General features: G+C 41.6%; 1 protein-coding gene across 1 annotated transcript in view; it reads left to right on the plus strand.

The window, feature by feature from the left end:
* The window catches only part of pmfbp1 (polyamine modulated factor 1 binding protein 1), a 549,552-nt gene that overhangs the window by 246,296 nt on the left and 281,573 nt on the right, over positions 1-21,683 (plus strand). The window contains exon 14 of the mRNA XM_078400784.1: positions 9,781-9,864. Within this exon, the coding sequence (XP_078256910.1) occupies positions 9,781-9,864 (84 nt within the window). The remainder of the gene's footprint in view (positions 1-9,780; positions 9,865-21,683) is intronic.

A 21,683-nucleotide genomic window follows, 5' to 3' on the forward strand; every position in this document is an offset into this window, starting at 1 on the left:
TGGCCCAGATATGTCATTGGTGAGTAGGATTAAAGAAAATCCAAGGCTTTTTATGTGCATTAAAAACAAGAAGATAACCAAGGAGAAGGTAGGACCACTCAAGTATAAAGGAGGAAATTTATGTTTGGAGTCAAAGGAGGTACTAAACAAGTGCTTTGCATCTCTATTCACCAAGGAGAAGATCAGAGTGGGGAATAATAATATGCTAGGATAGTTTGAGATCAAGGTAGTGTTGGGGACCTTGAAGAGCATTAAAGTGGATAAATTTCAGGCCCTGATGGGATTTATCCCAGGTTTATTGAGAAGGGCAAGAGAGGAGATTGCATGGGCCTTGATGAAGTTCTTTGTATCTGCCTGAGCCATAGGTGAAGATCCGGAGGACTAGAGAGCAGCCTGCGTTGTTTAGCGGGACAGGCACCATCCCTGAAGAGAAGGATTGGGTGATGTTTCAGGTCAAGACCCTTCTTCAGACCCTGAAGAAGGGTCTCAACCCGAAACGTTACCCATTCCTTCTCTCCAGAAATGCTGTCTGTCCCGCTGAGTTACTTCAGCGTTTTGTGTCTATCTTCGGTGTAAACCAGCATCTGCAGTTCCTTCCTACACAGTCAGTGCCGTTTCCTTGTTTAAGAAGGAAAGTAGAGAAAATCCAGAAAATTCCACGTTCTATATATATTTGAAAAAAATAATGTTAATCAACAAATGCCATTTCCCCCAAATCCCCCAAATTATCAAGAAAGGTATCAAGCCAGAGGAGGTAGTGGTAGCAGGTAAGAAACATTTGGACAGGTACATGGATAGAAGGTTTAGGTTTAGAGGGATATGGGGCAAAGGCAGGCAGGTGGGACTATTGTGGATGAGGCATATTGGTCAGCATGAGCAAGTTGGGCGAAGGGCCAGTTTCCATGCTGTACGACTCTCTCTAACTCTATGATGTTGAACTGAAATTCCAACCTAGATCACCTGCACATGTCATTCAAAGATACCTTTTTAAAAATAGAACCAGGGAGACCAGAACCAACCAGGAGAGATATAGTCTGATCCCGCCAGTCAACTCCTTCTTGCACCTTGCTGCTTTTGATTATTTTGATTATTCTGTACCTCTAGTTTAATCTCAAATTGTCTTAAAATAATGTTTCTCAGAATTTAGTAAAGGGAAAGAGTAAAAATGGCAGACAAAAGGAACTGCAGATGCTGCTTTACAAAAAAAAGACACAAAGTACTGGAATAATTCAGCACGTCAGGCAGCAACTGGAGAATATGAATATATAACATATAACAACTACAGCATGGAAACAGGCCTGTCCGGCCCTACCAGTCCACGCCGACCATTCTCCCTGACCTAGTCTCATCTACCTGCACTCAGACCATAACCCTCTAATCCCCTCTTATCCATATACCTATCCAATTTACTCTTAAATAATAAAATCGAGCCAACCTCCACCACTTCCACCGGAAGCCCATTCCATACAGCCACAACCCTCTGAGTAAAGAAGTTCCCCCTCATGTTACCCCTAAACCTTTGTCCCTCAATTCTGAAGCTATGTCCCCTTGTTGGAATCTTCCCCACTCTCAAAGGGAAAAGCCTACCCACGTCAACTCTGTCCGTCCCTCTCAAAATTTTAAAAACCTCTATCAAGTCCCCCCTCAACCTTCTACGCTCCAAAGAATAAAGACCCAACCTGTTCAACCTCTCTCTGTAGCCTAAGTGCTGAAACCCAGGCAACATTCTAGTAAATCTCCTCTGTACCCTCTCCATTTTGTCGACATCCTTCCTATAATTTGGCGACCAGAACTGCACCCCATACTCCAGATTCGGCCTCACCAATGCCCTGTACAATTTCAACATTACATCCCAACTTCTATACTCGATGCTCTGATTTATAAAGGCAAGCATACCAAACGCCTTCTTCACCACCCTATCCACATGAGATTCCACCTTCAGGGAACAATGCACAGTTATTCCCAGATCCCTCTGTTCCACTGCATTCCTCAATTCCCTACCATTTACCCTGTACGTCCTATTTTGATTTGTCCTACCAAAATGCAGCACCTCACACTTATCAGCATTAAACTCCATCTGCCATCTTTCAGCCCACCCTTCCAAAAGGCCCAAGTCTCTCTGTAGACTTTGAAAATCTACCTCACTATCAACTACTCCACCTATCTTAGTATCATCTGCATATTTACTAATCCAATTTGCCACACCATCATCCAGATCATTAATGTAAATGACAAACAACAGTGGACCCAACACAGATCCTTGGGGCACTCCACTAGACACTGGCCTCCAACCTGACATACAATTGTCAACCATTACCCTCTGGTATCTCCCATTCAGCCATTGTTGAATCCATCCAATATGGGACGTTACGGGTCGGGACCCTTCTTCAGACACTTGCTCTGACATTTTTGCACTGCCCAGAGTACTAGGAACAATTATCTTGCATAAGAAGGAATGAAGATGCGAGATTGCATCTTTGGAAAATAACTTGCGTTTACAACCAAGTTTCTTGTATTATGACCTGTAGCACCCCTCCCCAGGAGCAGAATGGCAAATTTCTCACAGCACAGGAGGTTACAATTTTTGGAAGGTGCACATTTCCCGTAACCTCAATTGCTGCACATTGGTCTGTAAAGGAACAATATCAAAATAGTCTTTTGCAGGAAGCTGGTGTGGTAATGCTGCCAACATAGGCATGAGAACAGGTGCATGTAACGAGTAAATACACTCTCCATGGACCCTGGTGTGTTAAATACACTTAATCATGCAAATGAAAGGATAATCATAGGTGAAGGATGAGTAAGGCCATATAGGGCATCACATTACCTTTTAAATTAAGGGGCAGGCTTAGTTCAGTAAATGCATAAAAAGTATAACTGGCTCCTATTACATTGCTTAATCTAGTAAGATAATAACATTTTTAAAAGCATTAAGTAGTCATGTTGAAATTGACTCTGACTTCCCTGGCCACCTATTTATCCTTGTTAGCTGTCCTTAGTACCTTTTGTCTATTACATGGAAGACCTCCTTCCTCAGTAAAATCTTTTGAAGCATGCTTCAATATCAGCATTCACAAAGGAGGAAGAAAGTGGGCTGGATGGATGTTGCCTCTGTTCCTTTCACCTGCTCTCTGATATTTTAAGAAAATAACTGTTTTTCTTATTAAGTCTTGTCATAGTAGAAACATAGCCTATCCTGGACCTTGGCTGAATTATGCAGATCTTACCTAGCCTTCTATTTGTTGGGATTTAGACGATGGGGGTAAGTTTTTTTTTAAACCAATAGACATATGTAATAGACATCTGCAGTAAACAAAATGAATTCAATGAGATTCCCCTGCAAATGATATTGAAAGTAGGTTTTGCTGAGCTAAAGAAATTGTAACAAAGAAAGCTTTCTGACCAGTGTCAATGCCTCTACTAACTGACGATCCATTTTTTTCTATTCCTCCCATTAACTAAATTTTCTTAACCCTTGATTTTTAAAAACAGTCTGCTTTTTTATGAGTATTTTTAAATTTATCGATAGAAAATATTCTTTCCAGTTACATAGATATTTTGATACATAGACAATAAGTGCAGGAGTAGGCCATTCGGCCCTTCGATGCCAGCACCGCCATTCAATGTGATCATGGCTGATCATCCACAATCAGTACCCCGTTCCTGCCTTCTCCCCATACCCCTTGATTCCGCTAGCCCTAAGAGCTCTATCTAACTTTCTTTTGAATGCATCCAGTGAATCGGCCTCCACTGCCTTCTGAGGCAGAGAATTCCACAAATTCACAACTCTGTGCAAAAAAGTTTTTCCTCATCTCAGTTCTAAATGGCCTACCCCTTATTCTTAAACTGTGGCCCCTGGTTCTAGACTCCCCCAACATCGGGAACATGTTTCCTGCATCTAGCGTGTCCAATCCCTTAATGATTTAATATGTTTCTATAAGATCCCCTCTCATCCTTCTAAATCCCAGTGTCATTACACATGTAGAGAGGGAATGATTCCCCCCTGGTCTATTTAATATGTACATCTGTGGTACCTTGTACATCTCAGTATATACATGTTCTTAAACCAGCAAAAGGCCATGTGATTTCTATTCTCAAAAATTTAAATCTTTCTGGCTATTAAATTGGCTGAGGCAAATGAAGAAATCCACTTCCATGATCAAAATTATTCATAATTTGAAATACATCAGGCAAATGTTTGTAGTTATGATTTCCCTATTCCTAGTGTTCTCTCGGCAAATTGGAACTGCATATGCTCGACACCAGGAACTGCATATGCTGGTTTTTAAAAAATGGCACAATGTGCTGGAGTAACTCAGCTGGTCAGGCATCTCTGGAGAACATAGATATGCGATGATTCGGATCTGAAGAAGGGTCCTACCCCAAAACATTGCCTATCCACGTTCTCCAGAGATGCTGCCTGACCCGCTGAGTTACTCCAGCACTTTGTATCTTGTCCTGTAGGAAACTACTAGAATAGAATTTTACAACTGAACACGGTATTCTACCAAAAAAGTACTTAGTCTGATATTTTCTACGGACAAAAAAATATTAATGTCAGTGACTTAATGAAACATACTGCAGTATGGCTATGGCTAAATTATGGCTATATCTACATTAATCCTTGTCTACAGATATTCTGACAGACTACTTAGAAAAGCATTAGAAATTAGGATATGAGTATGAGAGATAGTTGGCTGTCTATGTATGTTGGTTTTATGGGCTTTTAGGGATTTAATGTAATGGATAAGGGATGATTTGAGAAATGTTGAAGGAAGAAAAATTAGTTTTTTTTTAAATGCTGTGCAATTTGAATAGAACTTTTACCCAGAGGAAATCACAACTGTGATTATGCTGCTGTGATTTCTGCTGCATGGCACTAATGGGAATATTGACGGCATTCTTCCATGTGTCAATCACCCTTTTGCCCCGACATTATTTTAGTATCCGGAGCACAGAGGGTGATGTCACTGACATGCGTTCTTTTATTTCTTTTTGAGCATACTAGGGGATTTTGCACTATACTCTAGGGCACTTCTTACCATCTGGAGCAACATTACCATCCTAGCATTACAGCAAACGGGAAGATTTTCAGGATGCGTGCATTACTTAGATCCTTGTATTATTTGTGTGTATTGCTTAGCTCACTATTGTACCAAAAGGACATTGTCTTCTACATGTATATATGCCCTTCTCCAGCCAACCATCTGAGCAATCTGAATTTGTATTTTCTTCCTCCTTTTGCTTCTCCAAAACAATGTATGATAATTCCCTCCCCTTAACACTGTTAAATGGAGGGAGAGGGGGGTGCGTGGGCACAGAATGGACGTAGTCTTAGTGGCTCCAACCAAGGACTTGCAAAGGGACATGATCACACTCTTTGTTTTGTATTGGGTAGAACTTGCCTATGCATCCTAATATTCTGTTTACTTTTACTTTTTCATTTCACTCTGATTCCAAACTTTTTAGAGACTCATGCACTGTATACCTCGTTCCCTTTTCCATTCAGCAAATTTTAATTTGGAAACCAACATGGTAAACATCGGTATGTTACAAAATGAAAATATAATATGTTTACTATTTAAAATTATTAATACAAGTGATGCATTCATATCACATTGTACCTTATTCATTGCAATGTTTTACAGCAAAACTAGGGGAATTTACATTGTATGTTACTGGAATCTGTTATAAGAACAATATAAGTTATCTGGTGGATTGGCTATAATTTAAAGCCCTTGAAATATTAAAATGTTGAAGTCCAGTGACTAGGATAACAGGGTCAACGCTGTATTTATGCCACACAGACTATGTAAGTTAATATATTCAAGATTCAAGATTCAAGATTCAAGATAGCTTTATTTGTCATCCAATATTGGACGAAATTCAGTCACCCACAGTCCAACAATAAAAGCATTAAATAAGCATTAAAATTACACAACCCCAAAAAAAACCCAAAACACAGTCCAACAATAAAAGCATTAAATAGGCATTCAAATTACACAACCCCAAAACCCCCAAAAACACAGTCCAACAATAAAAGCATTAAATAGGCATTCAAATTACCCAACCCCAAAAACACACAAAAAAGAAACATCCATCAAAGAAACATCCATCACAGTGAGTCTCCTCCAGTCCTCTCCTCACTGTGATGGAAGGCCACAATGTCTTTCCCTTCTCCTGCTGTCCTCGCCCGCAGTCAGGTTGTTGTGGTTGCAGGCCGCACCGGACGGTCCACAGCGGGCCAAGCCCAAGGCGAGTCGCAGCCGCTCCCGCAGCCTCCGAAGACGGCTGATACAGCTTTTAGGCAATATTGGCTAGGGCTCTGAGAAAATGTGTCCTTTGAATAGAATTGCAGGCTTTTTAAGAGCCATCCTAACGTATGCTCCTGTTTACTGTGTTTCTGTGATCATTTCCCTTTGCAAAGAGGTTGAAAACCAGTGGTCAAAATTTAATTAGCAGAAGGTTTGAGGGGAGATGTGCGTTGGTGAGGGTCTGGAGAGGTAGCAGAGGCAGAAACTATTACATTTAAAAGATCAATTGATCTGTATTTCAAGTCCTTTGACCTAAACAGTTACAGGCCAAGGGCTGAAAAGTGAGATTGGGCTAGATTGCAGTACTTAAGACAGCCCTCATACAATGGTCTGAATGGCCTTCTCTGCCTTAAATTTCTTTCACATTAATTAATAATATAAATTTAGAAAATGCCTGAACCTGTTACCGAAACGCTTTTCAAAATGAGTATATTGTTCAGACTTTATGATAGCATCTGAACCACCTTTATTAGACTATTTGTATGTAGCTAATCATGAATATCATTGTAATATGGTGTTGCTGGGTAAAACAGTTGTGCTATTTCAGAAAATGTATTACTCAACATTTCCTGTTCTTTGTTATGATAAAGAGACTAAATTTGCATTTTATCTTCAATCATGACAGTTAAGAAAAATCATAATCTTTCAAATTAACCTCATTAGACCAAAGAATTTGAATGAGGCAGTTGCAAAACATTTGCCTAGAAATTCAGTTGCAAAATGCTGTTATTTTTCACGGCTACACATTTGAAAATGAATGTTCCTTTTCCAAAATAAAATGTAACTTCATACCTTGAGCGCATCTTCGCCAAAGTGCAGATCAATGATTTGGATGTAGAGAACGTGATTAGTAAGTTTGCAGATGACACTAAAGTGGCTGGTATCGCAGATAGCGAAGATGGTTATCAAACATTACAGCAGAATCTTGATTAGGTGGGCAAGTTGGCTGGGGAATGGTGAATGGAGTTTATTGCAAATAAGTGCTAGGGTTACATTTTGTGAAGTCAAACCAGGACAGGACCTGCTATAGGAAGAATGTTGTTAACCTGCAAAGAGTGCAGAGAATATTTACGAGGATGTTGCCAAGACTTGAGGGCCTGAGCTGTAGGGAGAGATTGAGTAGGCTAGGACTTTATTCTGTGACGTGTAGGAGGATGAGGAGTGATGTTAAGGAGGTGTGTAAGATTATGAGGTGAATAGAAAGGGTTAATGCACAGTCTGTTACCCAGTATAGTGGAATCAAGAACCAGGTTTAAGGTGAGAGCGGAAATATTTAAGAGTAACCCGATTGGCAATTTTTTGAACCGTCATTGAGGAGGTAGTTGAGGCAGGTACTATAGCAACATTTAAACAACATTTGGAAAGGTACATTAAAAGGAAAGATTTAGAGTGATAGGTGGGACTAGGGTAGATGGGGCATCTTGAAACAGCATGGGTAAGTTGGGCTGAAGGGGCTGAAGACTCCATTACAGCACCTCTACCCATCCCTTGCCCTTGATCATTCATCTTCACAAAAGCTAGTGGTGTTGGGGATAGCAGATAAGATTGGCTGAGGCCACACCAAGATATTGATCAGACAGAGAGCTTGGCATAGATTTAGTTAGCTGAAATGGAATGAGAACAGGTGCATGGGAAAGCATTTTGGAAAGTCAAATTGTGGAAGGACAAATACAGTAAAGATAGGGCCCGAAAGAATGTTGATGAACAGAGAGACATCGGGGTTCAAGTCAATTGTTGCCTGAAAGAGGCAACACGTGGATCGGGTGATGAAGGTGGCACATGCCTTCTAGGGCGAGGCATAGAATATAAAAGTTGTGATGTTATATTGCAATTTTACGGACTCTAGTTAGAAGTATCTTGGAGTATTGTGTGCAGTTCGGGTTGCCACATTACAGGAAGGATAAGGTTGCACCACAGAGAATGCAGATGAGATTCACCACGATGTTGCCCGGATTAAAGGACTTCAGTTATGTGGGGAATTTAGATAGGCTGGGTTTGTTTTACCTGGAATGAAGGAGGATGAGGTTGTGACGTGATAGAGATAAATAAAATTATAAGAGGCATAGATAGCTTAGTCAGAATATTTTTTTCCATGATAAGTGTATCAAAAATAAGAGGGCATAGATTTAAGGTCAGAGTTTAGTTTTAGTTTAGTTTAGAGATACAGCGCAGAATCAGGCCCTTCGGCCCATCGAGTCAGCACCGACCAGCAATCCCTGCACATTAACTCTACTCTACACACAGTAGAGACAATGTTTTTTACATTTATACAATTTTACCAAGCCAAACCTGTGCGGCTTTGGAGTGTGGGAGTAAACCGAAGATCTTGGAGAAAACCAACACAGGTCACAGGGAGAACGTACAAACACCATACAGACAGCACCCGTGGTCAGGATCGAACCTGGGTCACTGGCGCTGTAAGGCAGTAGCTCTACCGCTACGCCACCATAGTCCATAGTCATAGAATTATACAGCACAGAAACAAGCCCTTGAACCCAAATCATCCAGGCTGACCAAAATCCCCCATATAAGCTATTTTTGTTTAATTTAGAGAACATACAAACTCCGTACAGATAGTACCCATAGTCAGGATCGAACCCGGGTCTCTGGTGGTGTAAGGCAACAACTCTACCGCTGCGCTACTGTGCCACCCCTTTGCTCGTGTTTTGATCATATCCCTCTAAACCTTTCCTTTCCATGTACTCATCCTATTTGACTCATTCCTATTTCCTAGCCTCAATTGCTCTCTTCATCCAGGCTGGGTTCCTTCCCTTGCTCTAACAAGAATGTGTGGAATTTGAACCTGATGGGGATGGAATTTTAGTGGAAATCCACGGGAAAAGTCTTGCTTTATACAGAGGTGTTGATATCTGGAAATCTCCAGAAGAGGAGGTGGTGGAGTCAGTCACAATCCCTGTAAGAGAGATTTAGACAGGCATTTAAATGTGCAAGGCTGAAAGGGGCATTTGAATGGGCAAATGGGATTAGGCTAGATGGGCAAAAATGTCAGCAAAGATGTAGTGGGTTGAAAGGCTCATTTGTGTGCTCTACAACTTTATGACTCCATTATAGACTCCGCCCTTATCTGTTCTCACAACAATTTTGGGCATACTACAATTTATTGATGATAATTTAAGCAGAATAATCATGTTTTCATTTGTGTAATTAGCCAAGAAAAAATGCATGGTCGTTGGTGCTAAGATCACCTAATATTGCCACCGATTTGATTCTGCGAATCCTGAATGTTTGCTTTTGTGTGTATTTGACTGAGCCAGTATGGATCATAGATTTCATTTGGACATTTGTCAGCTCTCAATGTATAGTATCAGTACCAAAATTTCATATCATCTGATTAATGGCTTTAATTAAGAAAATAACTCAACCATGCAAGGAGTACAACATGTGAGCCCCTGTTTTCTTGCTGCACAGGTAATCTTTAAATTTGCACTCAATATTCATCTTTCAGGCAGAAGAGACTAAGTTGCAGCTAGAAGAGGTGGATGCCGAAGTGAAAACCATGAAAACCAAATATAATCTTGCGATGAATGAGGTATGAACAACAAATTGGCACTTAGAAAATCAGAATATACATATGGTTTGTGGTTCTCTGTTATCATTTATAATCATTGTGGGTGAATTTAGTCTCCTTTTTGCTGTAGCAGAGAAGGAAATAATTGGGTATTTGATGAAACAAAGGTTTTCATGTTTTCTGATAACGATTAATGCTCTGTGCTCCTCATTGTCTTGTCCAGCTGTCTGGTCTGATCTGTCTCCTAGACAGTCATTGCATTATGAGTCAGTTTTAATGTCTGGTAAGCATTGTAAATTTCTAACGATCCTTATTTTGAAATTATACAGCTTGTACGCCATAGTATTATGCAGGTGTAAACACATAGTCAAAGAGAGCCACCAACTGGTTGTTTGTAATACTGCAATAATGCGTTAAATCCTTTTTTAAACCCCTTTTTACCTTGGATGTTAAATTAAGTGTGCAGATCCAAGTAGATTTTTTCTTCATATTTCATGATTAGAAGGGAGGATTATACGTTGAATGCCCTGGGTTTTCTCAATTCTCACATTTCTGATTGTCATTAGCTTCTTCCAGATTGGGTGATAACTGCAAGGAATTATTAATGTAAATACAACAATGGATAGTTGCTTTGGTTGAGAATTTGCTTCTGTTCGATTTTTTTTTATTTGTAGTTGCATTATGTGTTAATTCAAGTTCTTTTTTTATAACCTGATTGCTTTAATTTTTATTTTCATAATGTTTAAAAGCATCAATTTCTTCAAATTTTCAATAATTAAGATGTACTAAGGCATATCCATACAATTTTCACAGACAAAATCCATACTACAACCTATCACCATCAGCTTTGCTTGCAAATTGAAACTGTTCACAATTTTCTCAAAACACCAGATTTTGCTGTTCATTATTCCTCAATTTGCTAATGAATAATTTCACTCTTTAAGCTAGTGTAAAGTCCCAGAGTGAAAGTACATTTTTGCACATTTCAAAATGGAATCTACATACAAAGGTGTAATGGAGAAATGAAAGACAAAACAAAAAGAAATAATGGCCTGGATTTTCTGGTCATTGGCAAATTTACAGACTTTGAATGTTGACCTCTAATAAACGTGTCCACAATAAATCAGTCAGGCTCATGTCCCGATGCAATTTGCCATTCATTGGACAGCAACTGTAAAGGTTCTGCAGCATATAGCAACAGTGACATTGAGAAACTGGTTGAGCAGCATGTTAGTCTGAAGTGTTCTTAGAAAATACAAAAGAAATCAAACACAAGTTTTATTTCACTCATATATATATATATATATATATATATATATATATATATATATATATTGCAGCAAAATAAGGGGGGGGGTGCAGCATTAAAATACATCATAAACTTTAAAGAAGCATTGGCGATTTACTGTTGTACAAATAATGTTATCCTGAGGGATAAACAATGCATGCACTAAAAAAAATTAGGCCAAAGACATTATTCAACAATACTTGTGTCTTAGTATGAAAAACTCAGTTTCATCTCAATTAACTGGGCTTCAATGATTTTTACAGCACGAATAGTGCATTAAAGAATGAAGAGCATGTCAATCACAGGTTCTGTGTAGCAAGCAGCTGTGGTCTGCAACAGCATACCCTGTGGAGGAGCAGCATATTATCGTTAGCAGCTGATTTGCAATATTTTAACTGTGTATATGCTGGCAATTGCTCCTGGTTTTACAGTATAATCGTGGCAGACACTGGCTGATTCAGTCGTTGCAATAATAAATCCCAAGTAGCATTTTTTTTTTCCTGAGACGTTTGATTTATCTTGAACCCACATTGTAGAGGACCGTTTATTGCTGAGCGGGTGTATACATGCCTTGGGTTCCAACAGTGTAGGCACAGGATGAATTGCCTAGTAGCAGCTCTAGTTGGGTAATTTTCCATAAATGTAGGATTTCAAAAATGGAACGCCATTCTTCCGTTTTGATGCAATGCTTGTTCACGCTTATGTAACTGATCCACTGATGATGGAGTTCAGGGAAATCTTTATTCAAGAATCTGTTCATATTTGGAGATTTTACCTGGATGTTCTACCTTGTGTCATTCTTTATTTGCATCTGTTAGTTTTCAAAATCAAATGCCTCGACACTTTAAACTTCTAAAGAAAGCATTTTATCTTAATAACTTGCAGCCTTTTATTGAAGGGAATTTTAATTTTACCATACCATACATTGGCCAGTGTATTATGAAAAGGTTACCTTTCCTACTGTTAAAAGATTGTTCGAGCAAGATTGTTGTATGTTTTGCATCCCAAACCAAAACCAAATTTGCAAATAGGTACCATCGAGCTTACTATTTGCAAAGAATAAGCTGGATGCTGAAGGCTGGCCCAAAACAATTTTGCAGCCATTAGGTTTGAGAAACCAGGCTGCATGGTGAACAATTTACATTTCCAGCCAGTAACATTGTTGCAAAAGCAAAATACTGTAGATGCTAGAAATGTGAAATCACAGCTGAGTGCTGGAAATACTCAGCAAGTCAGACAGAATCAGTGGATAGAGAGTTATTTTTTTTTAGTTCCATGAGCTTTCATCTTGTGCTCTGAGATATCAATTCCATTTTCTCACTCCACATGCCTGTCACACTGAGTATTTCTAGCATTTCCATTTTTATTTAACATTTCTGTCAGGCAGTATTCCTGTGTTGGCAGGGCTTTCATGATAGTTTGTGATAAGTGTTCCACACTAATTCCAATTTAGATCCTGTACGATAATTACATAATTAACGTTACTTAACCTCGCAGGAAGGGAGATGCTGCTCAAGATCTCCCTGGCAAATTCTCCACACAAAGCATGAAAGTATCTATTTGATCATTCATTCATTTGTTGTTTGATGTGCATAATGTAGCTGACAAAAAAAAATCACATGAATTGATGGTTTACAAACGAACATAGTTTTAGCTCTAATGTGCTTTTGGACAGTTTTATGTTAAAGTGGTACATTGCAGTCTGTAATTTATAAGGTGATTAATTTGCAAGTGATGAATACAACATTCTTCAGTGCACAAAAATCTTTGATATGATCCCATGGCTGTTTGTTTTACTGGAATTGTTTATAGCACTTTCTTTACACTCAACTATATAAATACCGCCAACTCCAACCCTTGCTGTATCTCTTGTTCAGGCTGCAGCAGAACAGGTAACCTTTGTGACTGATGTTAGATTACATTAAATTATTTTTGTAGTGTTGTCCTCAACAATTTGTCATTCCGTATGCGTTTATTTATTTAGATTACAAGAGTTTCAGTATTCTTAAATCCCACAATAAATTATTTCAATAAAAATAGCATTGGAAAAATAGCTGTTGTTGTGAGACTAGCTACGATAAAACTTCCCAAGATATGAAGTAAGCTTTGAATTTGAGGCACATTTCTAATAAGGAAGAACTTCTGTTCATCTAAAGATTCCCTTGGGTGGTTTATAGCGGTTGATGGAGCCCGCGGCTGACGGACCCTGGGTCGGCGGAGCCCCCAGCCGAGGTCAGAGCCCGCATGCCGCAAGTCAACGGAGCCCGCGGCTGCGGTCTGGGTCGGCGCCACGGAGGTGTCCAGAGAGGACCCGGCAGCAATAGTGGAGAGGTCGGTGCAGCGGTCGATGGGGACGCCGACTGACGGACGAGGACGGACCACATGGAGTGAGGGCGCCGCTGACAAGGAACAAAGGAGGACCCGGCGTGGGGGGACCGCCATGGGGGAGGAGGAGAACAAAGTGGGACCTGGTGTATACTTTGTAACTGTCAGCGCCCTTATGTGGCGACTATTTGCACACAAGCAAAGAAATCAACTGTGACTTGTCACATGTGACAATAAAGTATTCATTTATTCATAGTGAATGTAGTCTAACTGCCCTTTGTTAATGTGCACTATGAAATACTTATACAGATGCAGACCTCCCAACCGTTCCGAATTTGGCGGAAAGTTTCCGCTTTCTTATTTCATTTCCGCCATTCCGATTTCGCCTCACATTTTTCCGCAAAACACATGCCTCGCCACACGCCTCGCCTCTGGTCTCGCCCCGCCACTGGCCCAGCCTCACCGCTGGTCTCGCCTCGCTGCTGGCCCGGCATCGCCACTGTACTCGCCGCTGTGCTCGCCTCGCCGCTGGCCCAGCCTCGCTGCTGGTCTCGCCTCGCCGCTGGCCCGGCCTCGCCGCTGTACTCGCCTCGCTGATGGCCCGGCCTCGCCGCTGTACTCGCCGCTGGCCCGGCCTCGCCGCTGTACTCGCCTCGCCGCTGTACTCGCCTCGCCGCTGACCCGGCCTCGCCGCTGTACTCGCCTCGCCGCTGGCCCGGCCTCGCCGCTGTACTCGCCTCGCCTCGCAGCTGGTCTCCCCTAGCTGCTGTATTCGCCTCACCTCACCACTGGTCTCGCCTCGCCGCTAGCCTCGCCTCACCTTGTCGCTCGCCCGGCCTTGCCTTGTCGCTGGCTTGGCCTCGCCTAGCCGCTGGCCCGGCCTCGCCTCTCACCGCTAGCCTCGCCTCTCGCCGGTAGCCCGGCCTCGCCTCGCTGTGGAGCGTGAGGCCTGTTGATATTAAGAGAGGATGGGGGGAGGGGGTTAGGGTGCGGGGGAGTGGGGCAGTGGAGTGGGAGGAGGGAGTGGGGGTCGGGGGGTGAAGAGAGAGGGAAGGGAGGGGGAGAGTGGGGATGGGAGGGGAGTGGGGGAGGAGGGGTGGGGGAGTGAATTTGGGGGAAGGGGGGAGGAGGGGTGGGGGGGAGTATGGGGGAGGGGTGGGGGGAAGTAGGGGGGTGGGGCGAGTAGGATTGGGGGGACATGGACTATTGAGATTTGCTGTTGAAGACCACTGGAGCAAGTAGGTCTTCAATTAAATTAGGTATGTGCATTTTTTTATATGAAACTCTTCATAACTTAGTCATACATTTTATGACTATTGTTCTTTTATTCAATACCAAGAGAATTGGGATGTGTAAGGAAAAAGCAAAATAGAAAAAACAAAACAAAACAATTTTTTCTTTGTTGTAAAAAGTATTTCTGTTCAATAACCTTTCTATAATAGTAGAATATACTCATGATAGGCCTGACATTGTACATGTAGTCCAAGAACTACAGACTGTTGGAAATAATAGTCGTTTTTCACACGTGAATGTAGCGCAACGCATACGCGCATTTGGAGTGCATACTTTTTTTTTGCTGAAAAGTTGCATTACGCGCCATATTATGAATTTTGATGTAAAATTTTGGACATCAAAACTCTGAATTGGTAAAATCAAATGTTGGGGGGTCTGCAGATGCCTAAGACCAACCTGAAGGTTGCAGCTAACCACATGCAGAATCTGTTATCTAAAAAGTCAGGCACATTGTACATTGCGGAACTCCCATGGATCTAAGCTGCCAGGCCCTGCCCCACCATGTGGCTTGCCATTTTGAGCCCTAACATGCCATGCTGTGTGTTCCAGCAGGAAGATGCATGGACTGATAAACTCCGTGTGCTGACAGATGAAGAGGCTAAAGAAAAATGGGAACAAAACTATGCTTGTTTTTTTTTCATTCTCTGCAATTAATGACTGCCAAGACAAATAATTTCTGCTTTTCAGCCCATTTGTAAATCTCTAAATGACACAGAAATGCCACAGAAGGCTGATATCAATGATATTTTTCAGACAGAGATAGATAGATTCTTGATTTGTACGAGTGTCAGGGGTTACGGGGAGAAGGAAGGAGAATGGAGATTAGAGTTGCTGCTTTACAGCGAATGCAGCGCCGGAGACTCAGGTTCGATCCTGACTACGGGTGCTGCACTGTAAGGAGTTTGTACGTTCTCCCCGTGACCTGCGTGGGTTTTCTCCGAGATCTTCGGTTTCCTCCCACACTCCAAAGACGTACAGGTATGTAGGTTAATTGGCTGGGTAGATGTAAAAAATTGTCCCTAGTGGGTGTAGGATAGTGTTAATGTACGGGGATCACTGGGCGGCACGGACTTGGAGGGCCGAAAAGGCCTGTTTCCGGCTGTATATATATGATATGATATGATATGATAGATCAGCCATGAATGAATGGCGGAGTAGACTTAATGGACCGAATGGCCTAATTCTGCTAATATCACTTACGATCTTATGACAAAGATTGGTGCCTGCATCTGACGATCCACCAACAACAATGCAAGGAGTTATTTTTGTGGATGTACTTCAACATTTACAAATTATTTACACGCCTGTAAGTATTGTTAGAAATTGTGCTTGTCCACGAGGCTCGGCAGGTGAAAATGCAAGTGTCTGCCTTTTGAGAGTCACTAAAGAGGTAACAAGAGGGGACCTGGAATATGTAGCCTTGAAACTTTAATAACAGGTATCATTTCTGAGACCCTATTAAATTAAAATAAATGCTGTTCACTAATAAATAAGAAATATTGGGCTTTTATTGCAAATTTTAACACCCTTTCAGGTAATTATAAAATATTTTAATCCTAATTATATTGCCCTTTGCTCCCAAGTGAGTGGAGTCCAGGAGTTACTAACCTGTGGCACAATTTAAATGCAACGTCTGCCTTTTATGGATTATGATAACAAATCATGGGCAACTGTAATTCAGGAGACAAGATAATGCACACAAGATAAAAGCCTCATTTCTATTAGAATCTCTATCATCGATATACTTTGTTTGTTCGTTCCTAAACTACAGCCAAAATGGTACACGATAGCGCGACAATTATAGGACCACCTTACTCACCGTCGTCCCTTTGGTGCTTATGGAAGAAGTTTCATTGAAATCGGTGTTATATTTTTAGTTATTCACATTTTAAAGTTTAAATCTATCTCCTAGGGAGGGAGGGAGGATAAGAGGGGTTGAGGGGGATGGAGTGGGGGGAAGAGGGGGAGGGGAGGGGGAGGGAGGGGGAAGTGGAGGGAGTGGGGAGGGGAAGGGAGGGGGAGGGGAGGGGGAGGGAGGGGGAAAGAGGAGTGGGGGGAGGGAGGGGGAGGGGGAAAGAGGAGTGGGGGAGGGTATGGGGGGGAGAGTGGAGGGGGGAGGGGGAGGGAGGGGAAGGGGGAAAGAGGAGTGGGGGAGGGAGGGGAGGGGGAAAGAGGAGTGGGGGGAGGGTATGGGGGGGAGAGTGGAGGGGGGTAGGAGAGGGTGCTGCACCAATGCAGGAGAGGTTTGGGCCCAGCGGGTCCACTTGGTCTAGTTGTGTTTAAAATGTTGCCTTTTGATAAAGCAATTGTAGTGTTACTGTGAATTGTGAATCACATACATCAACATTTTGATGTTATCCAGGATGACTTGTCAGATTTATTGCATTTTGGGCATTGGTTCAGTGGAACTATAAATACTGCAAATGCTGGGAGTCTTTTTGTAGTTTACAGATACAGCGAGGAAACAGGCCCTTCGGCCCACCGAGTCCGTGCCGACCAGTGATCACCCCGCACACTAACACTATCCTACACATACTAGAGACAATTTAACCAGGTCAATTAGCTTTCCTTTTTCTGGAGTCTTATGGAACATTGCTCCAGATTAAGTAGTCGTTTTGCTCCATTTAAAACATTTGAGAACAGTTTTTGTCTTTGGAACATACTTTTGTTAACTTAGAAAGACTTTTCAAAAAATGTAACTCTTTAGCCCAAAATCTCTAGTGATTCAGGCTTGGCTATCAGATGGGTATTTTTGTGACGGATTGTTCTAAAAAATTACTAAATCAAACCATTATTTGGGATTTTATCTATATACTAAAAGTTGATTACTGGATGCCCTCCCATGACATCCATTTGATGAGAATATTAAAAAAATGAGCATATGGAATCATCAGTCAATCAATATGGACTTCATCAGTCGGGGCATTGAGAAGAAGAATCAGGAAGTCATCTTGCAGTTTTATAAACTTTGTTTCGGCCACATTTGGAGTATTGTGTGCAGTTCTGGTTGCCCAATTACAGGAAAGATATGGAAGCTTTGGCGAGGTGTGAAAGTGATTTACCAGAATGCTGCCTGAGTAAGAGAGTATTAGCATAAGGAGAGGTTCAAAAAACTTGGATCGTTTTCCCAAGAGCATCAGAGGCTGAAGGAAGACCTGATAGAAGTGTACAAAATTATGAGAGGCATAGACAGGGTAGACAGTCAGAACCTTTCCCCAAGGCTGGAATTGTCAGACTAGATGAGATAGCTTAAAGGTGAGGGTGGAAAAGTTTAAAGGAGATGTACGGGGCAGGTTTTTCACGCAGAGAGTGATGGGTGCCTGGAATGTGTTGACAGGGCTGGTGGAAGCAAATATGATAGTGGATTTTAAGAGGCTTTTAGATATGCACATGAACAGGCAGGGAATGGAGTGAGATGAATCAACATGCAGACAGAAGAGATTTGCTTAACTTGCCATTATGTTCAGCACACGCATTGCGGGCCAAAGGGTGTGTTCTGGTGCTGTATTGTTCTACATTATTTGTATGACTCACTGGCCATCTGAAGATATGTCCACAGGTTTTCAGGCCACACCATTTTTAGGAACAGTGTCAACTGGAATTGAATGCCATATGACAAAAGTGTCAAGAAATTTTTGAACAGCAAAGGCCAAATGAGAGGAAAGGTTGTCGAGGTGCAACCATGCAGTTTTGATAGTGGGTAAAATAAGGGAAGGTCTCAGAATTGGATAGAGAGCGTAATTGTATTACGTCTTTCTGCATTCTTACGATAGCCCATTGCCTATCCTTGATCATCTTGGAATTCCTGAAGTCCATGTGGATAATTCAACATAGCAATGTTATAAAGAATGACCATTATAATATAGATTGGCCTTGACATTTCAGCTTAACTGATTTAAAACTCAAAAAATACAAAAGTTAAAGCTGTTTGGATAGTGCCACCATTTTGGGGAAAATGCAATACTTGCTTAAAATTGTTTAGTTGTAAAGGTACTTTAATATAGAAATTAATCCCTAGTTGCAACTGTGAAATGTGCAATGTGATCGCATTTGTACATCACCAATCTCTTCTAAAATTTGATTCTCTCGATGTCAATGAAACTGAATTTTAGAACTTGTTCTTATGTTGCACTCTTATTGAATGAATTCAGATACATTTCTAACCCTTCATATCAAGAGTCAAAATCTCCACGTTGTCAAATGCACCAGATATGAACCAGAACAATAAAATTCTTACTGTCTGCAGCTTTAAAGGAACATTAGGCACAGCAATACCAGCAATGAATAACTAATAAATTATCAGTTATTCTAAGTAAAACACTGACTGGGTTCTGCTGGTGTGGAAGTTAAGAATGCAGTTGCATAGGGAAAAGCAAAGACACAGTTTCCTGAGGTTGATAAGGAGTTGGACGGACTTAAAGTGTTGAATGCCGAGCTGTAGTTGATGAACAACATCCTGAAGTAGTGTAGATGGAGTCAATTGTCGAGAGTAGTTTGTGCAATGTACTGGGCTACAGCCATCCACTTGTGGTCTTGGGCAATGCTGTTCCGCACTCCAACAGTATGCTTTCTATGGTGCATCTGATGTTTGTGAGAGTCATTGCCAAGGAGAGTGTTGGAGACATTCCTGAGAAGTAGAGGCATCGGGGTGCCTACTTGGCTGTCGCTTCAATGTGGTTGTTCCATGACAAATATTGGTAATATTTACTCCAAGGAACTTGAAGCTCTTAACTGTTTCCACTGCGGCACTATTGATGCAGATTGCACCATGTACTGCAGCACCTTTTGAGGTCGATAACTAGTCCGTTCGACTTGGTGAGTTTGAGGAAGAGGTTGTTGTCCTAACACCAGGTTATTAAATTCTCTACCCCCTTCCTGCACTCGTCATTGGCCGTAATCCCGCCCACTTCAGGGGTGTCACCTGCAAACTTGTAGATCGCGTTAGAGCAGAATTTGGCTGCACATTTGTGAGCGTATAGGAAGTATAGTAGGGGACTGAGAATGCATCTTTGTGGGCCACTGGTGGTGAGAATATTGTGGAGGACGTGTTGTGCTTTAGTTAAACATTTTGTTCAAGATGGCCGCGCCGTTGTGTTTGGCTGCTTGCCACTGTATGTTTCTTTTTTTTTTCCTAATCAGATGTGCAGCACTTTGGTCAACGTGGGTTGTTTTTAAATGTGCTATACAAATAAAATTGACTTGACTTGACTTGACTTGACCTATTCCCACAGATTGTGCTCTGTGGGTCAGAAAGTCATGGATCCAGTGACAGAGTGGGGAGCTGATACCTAGAACAAGGAGTTTGGAGATGATTTTGGATGGGGTTATGGTGTTGAAGAGTGAGTTACAGTTGATAAACAGATGTCTGACAGAGGTCTCCTGGTTGTCTAGTTGTGGGGGGGGGGGGGGGGGGGCCTGCGGTGGCCGGGTGCGTCTTGTTGTCGTTGACTGAGGGGGGAGCAGACGGCTGGGAGCTGTGTCGTGGGCCATGGTGGCGGACGGTACGGTTGCTGATGGGGAGGAGCTCGCAGGTGCAGACCAGCGGCATCGCTGCTTAGTTTTAAGATGAAACAAAACAGGAGTAACTCAGCAGACTGAATCAGTCTAAAGAAGTGTCGCAATGTCACCTATCCATGTTTTCCAGAGATACTGCCTGACCTGCTGAGTTATTCCAGCACTTTATGTCCTTTTGTGTAGTTCATCTGCAGTTCTTTATTTCAACATACAATGATAATACCTTACCACTCGATTACAGCGGACAATCGTCAATAATGAACACCAACCCCACATGGTCTGTTAAAACAAGGGTTTACTGAAGAGCCAAAGTGAATTGCTGCGATAGTTAGCAGGGACGACACTTCACTGTAAAATATTCCTGGTCTGGGAGCAGGAACTCTCCAGGACAGCCATGTATCTATAACATTACTATGTAATTTTTAATCTTAGTTTTGACTGCTTGTTATATGTGTCAATTTAATTTTACAGTTAAAAGGTAAGCCTTAGGTAACCAACGTGGAACAATCAAGCTTTCTGAACCATATTGTAACAACAAAATAAATACATGGCTAGGTCAAATATATAGTAATCCCTGATTGAAATGTATCTCAAATGTGGGCTGCAGATTGTTTAAAATATTAGTAGCTTTGCTAGATAGATAAGAGCTAGTTAGAGCTCTTAAGGATAGCGGAGTCAGGGGGTATGGGGAGAAGGCAGGAACGGGGGAATTGCTTGAGAATGATCAGCCATGATCACATTGAATGGCGGTGCTGGCTCGAAGGGCTGAATAGCCTTCTCCTGCACCTATTTTCTATTGTCTATTGTCTATTGCTATTTTATCGAGAAGGTTTTATTATTTAGATTTTAAAACTTTGTTTTATTTTCATGCATTTGATAGATAAACCGATTTAATATTCTAAAATAATAATAATAATAATAATAATATTCATTTATTGTCATTGCAACGAGTACAACGAAATTAAAAAATAGCCAATCCTGACGGTGCGTACAAACATATATGCAATAAATGCAAAAACAAATAAATACATAAATACAATTAAATACAATTATATTAAGTACAAGATTTTTTAACGGTGTTGCCTAGTGCAAAGGTAGTGTTCAGTTCTCGTATGGCACTGGGGTAAAAACTGTTCTTAAGTCTGTTTGTTCGGGATTTGATCGACCTGAAACGTCGACCAGAGGGCAGATGAACAAACAGACGGTGGCCGGGGTGGGATGGATCTTTTATTATTTTGCCTGCTCTACTGAGGCAGCGTAGTCTGAACAGGTGCTCCAGGGAGGGCAGTGAGCAGCCGATGATCTTCTGGGCCGTCGTGATGACCCTCTGAAGGGCCTTCCTGTCCTTTTCTGAGCAGCTGGCATACCATGTGGTTATACAGTATGCCAGCACACTCTCGATGGAGCAGCGATAGAAGGA

The sequence above is a fragment of the Rhinoraja longicauda genome, chromosome 6 (assembly GCF_053455715.1).
Source record: "Rhinoraja longicauda isolate Sanriku21f chromosome 6, sRhiLon1.1, whole genome shotgun sequence".
NCBI lineage: Eukaryota > Metazoa > Chordata > Chondrichthyes > Rajiformes > Arhynchobatidae > Rhinoraja > Rhinoraja longicauda.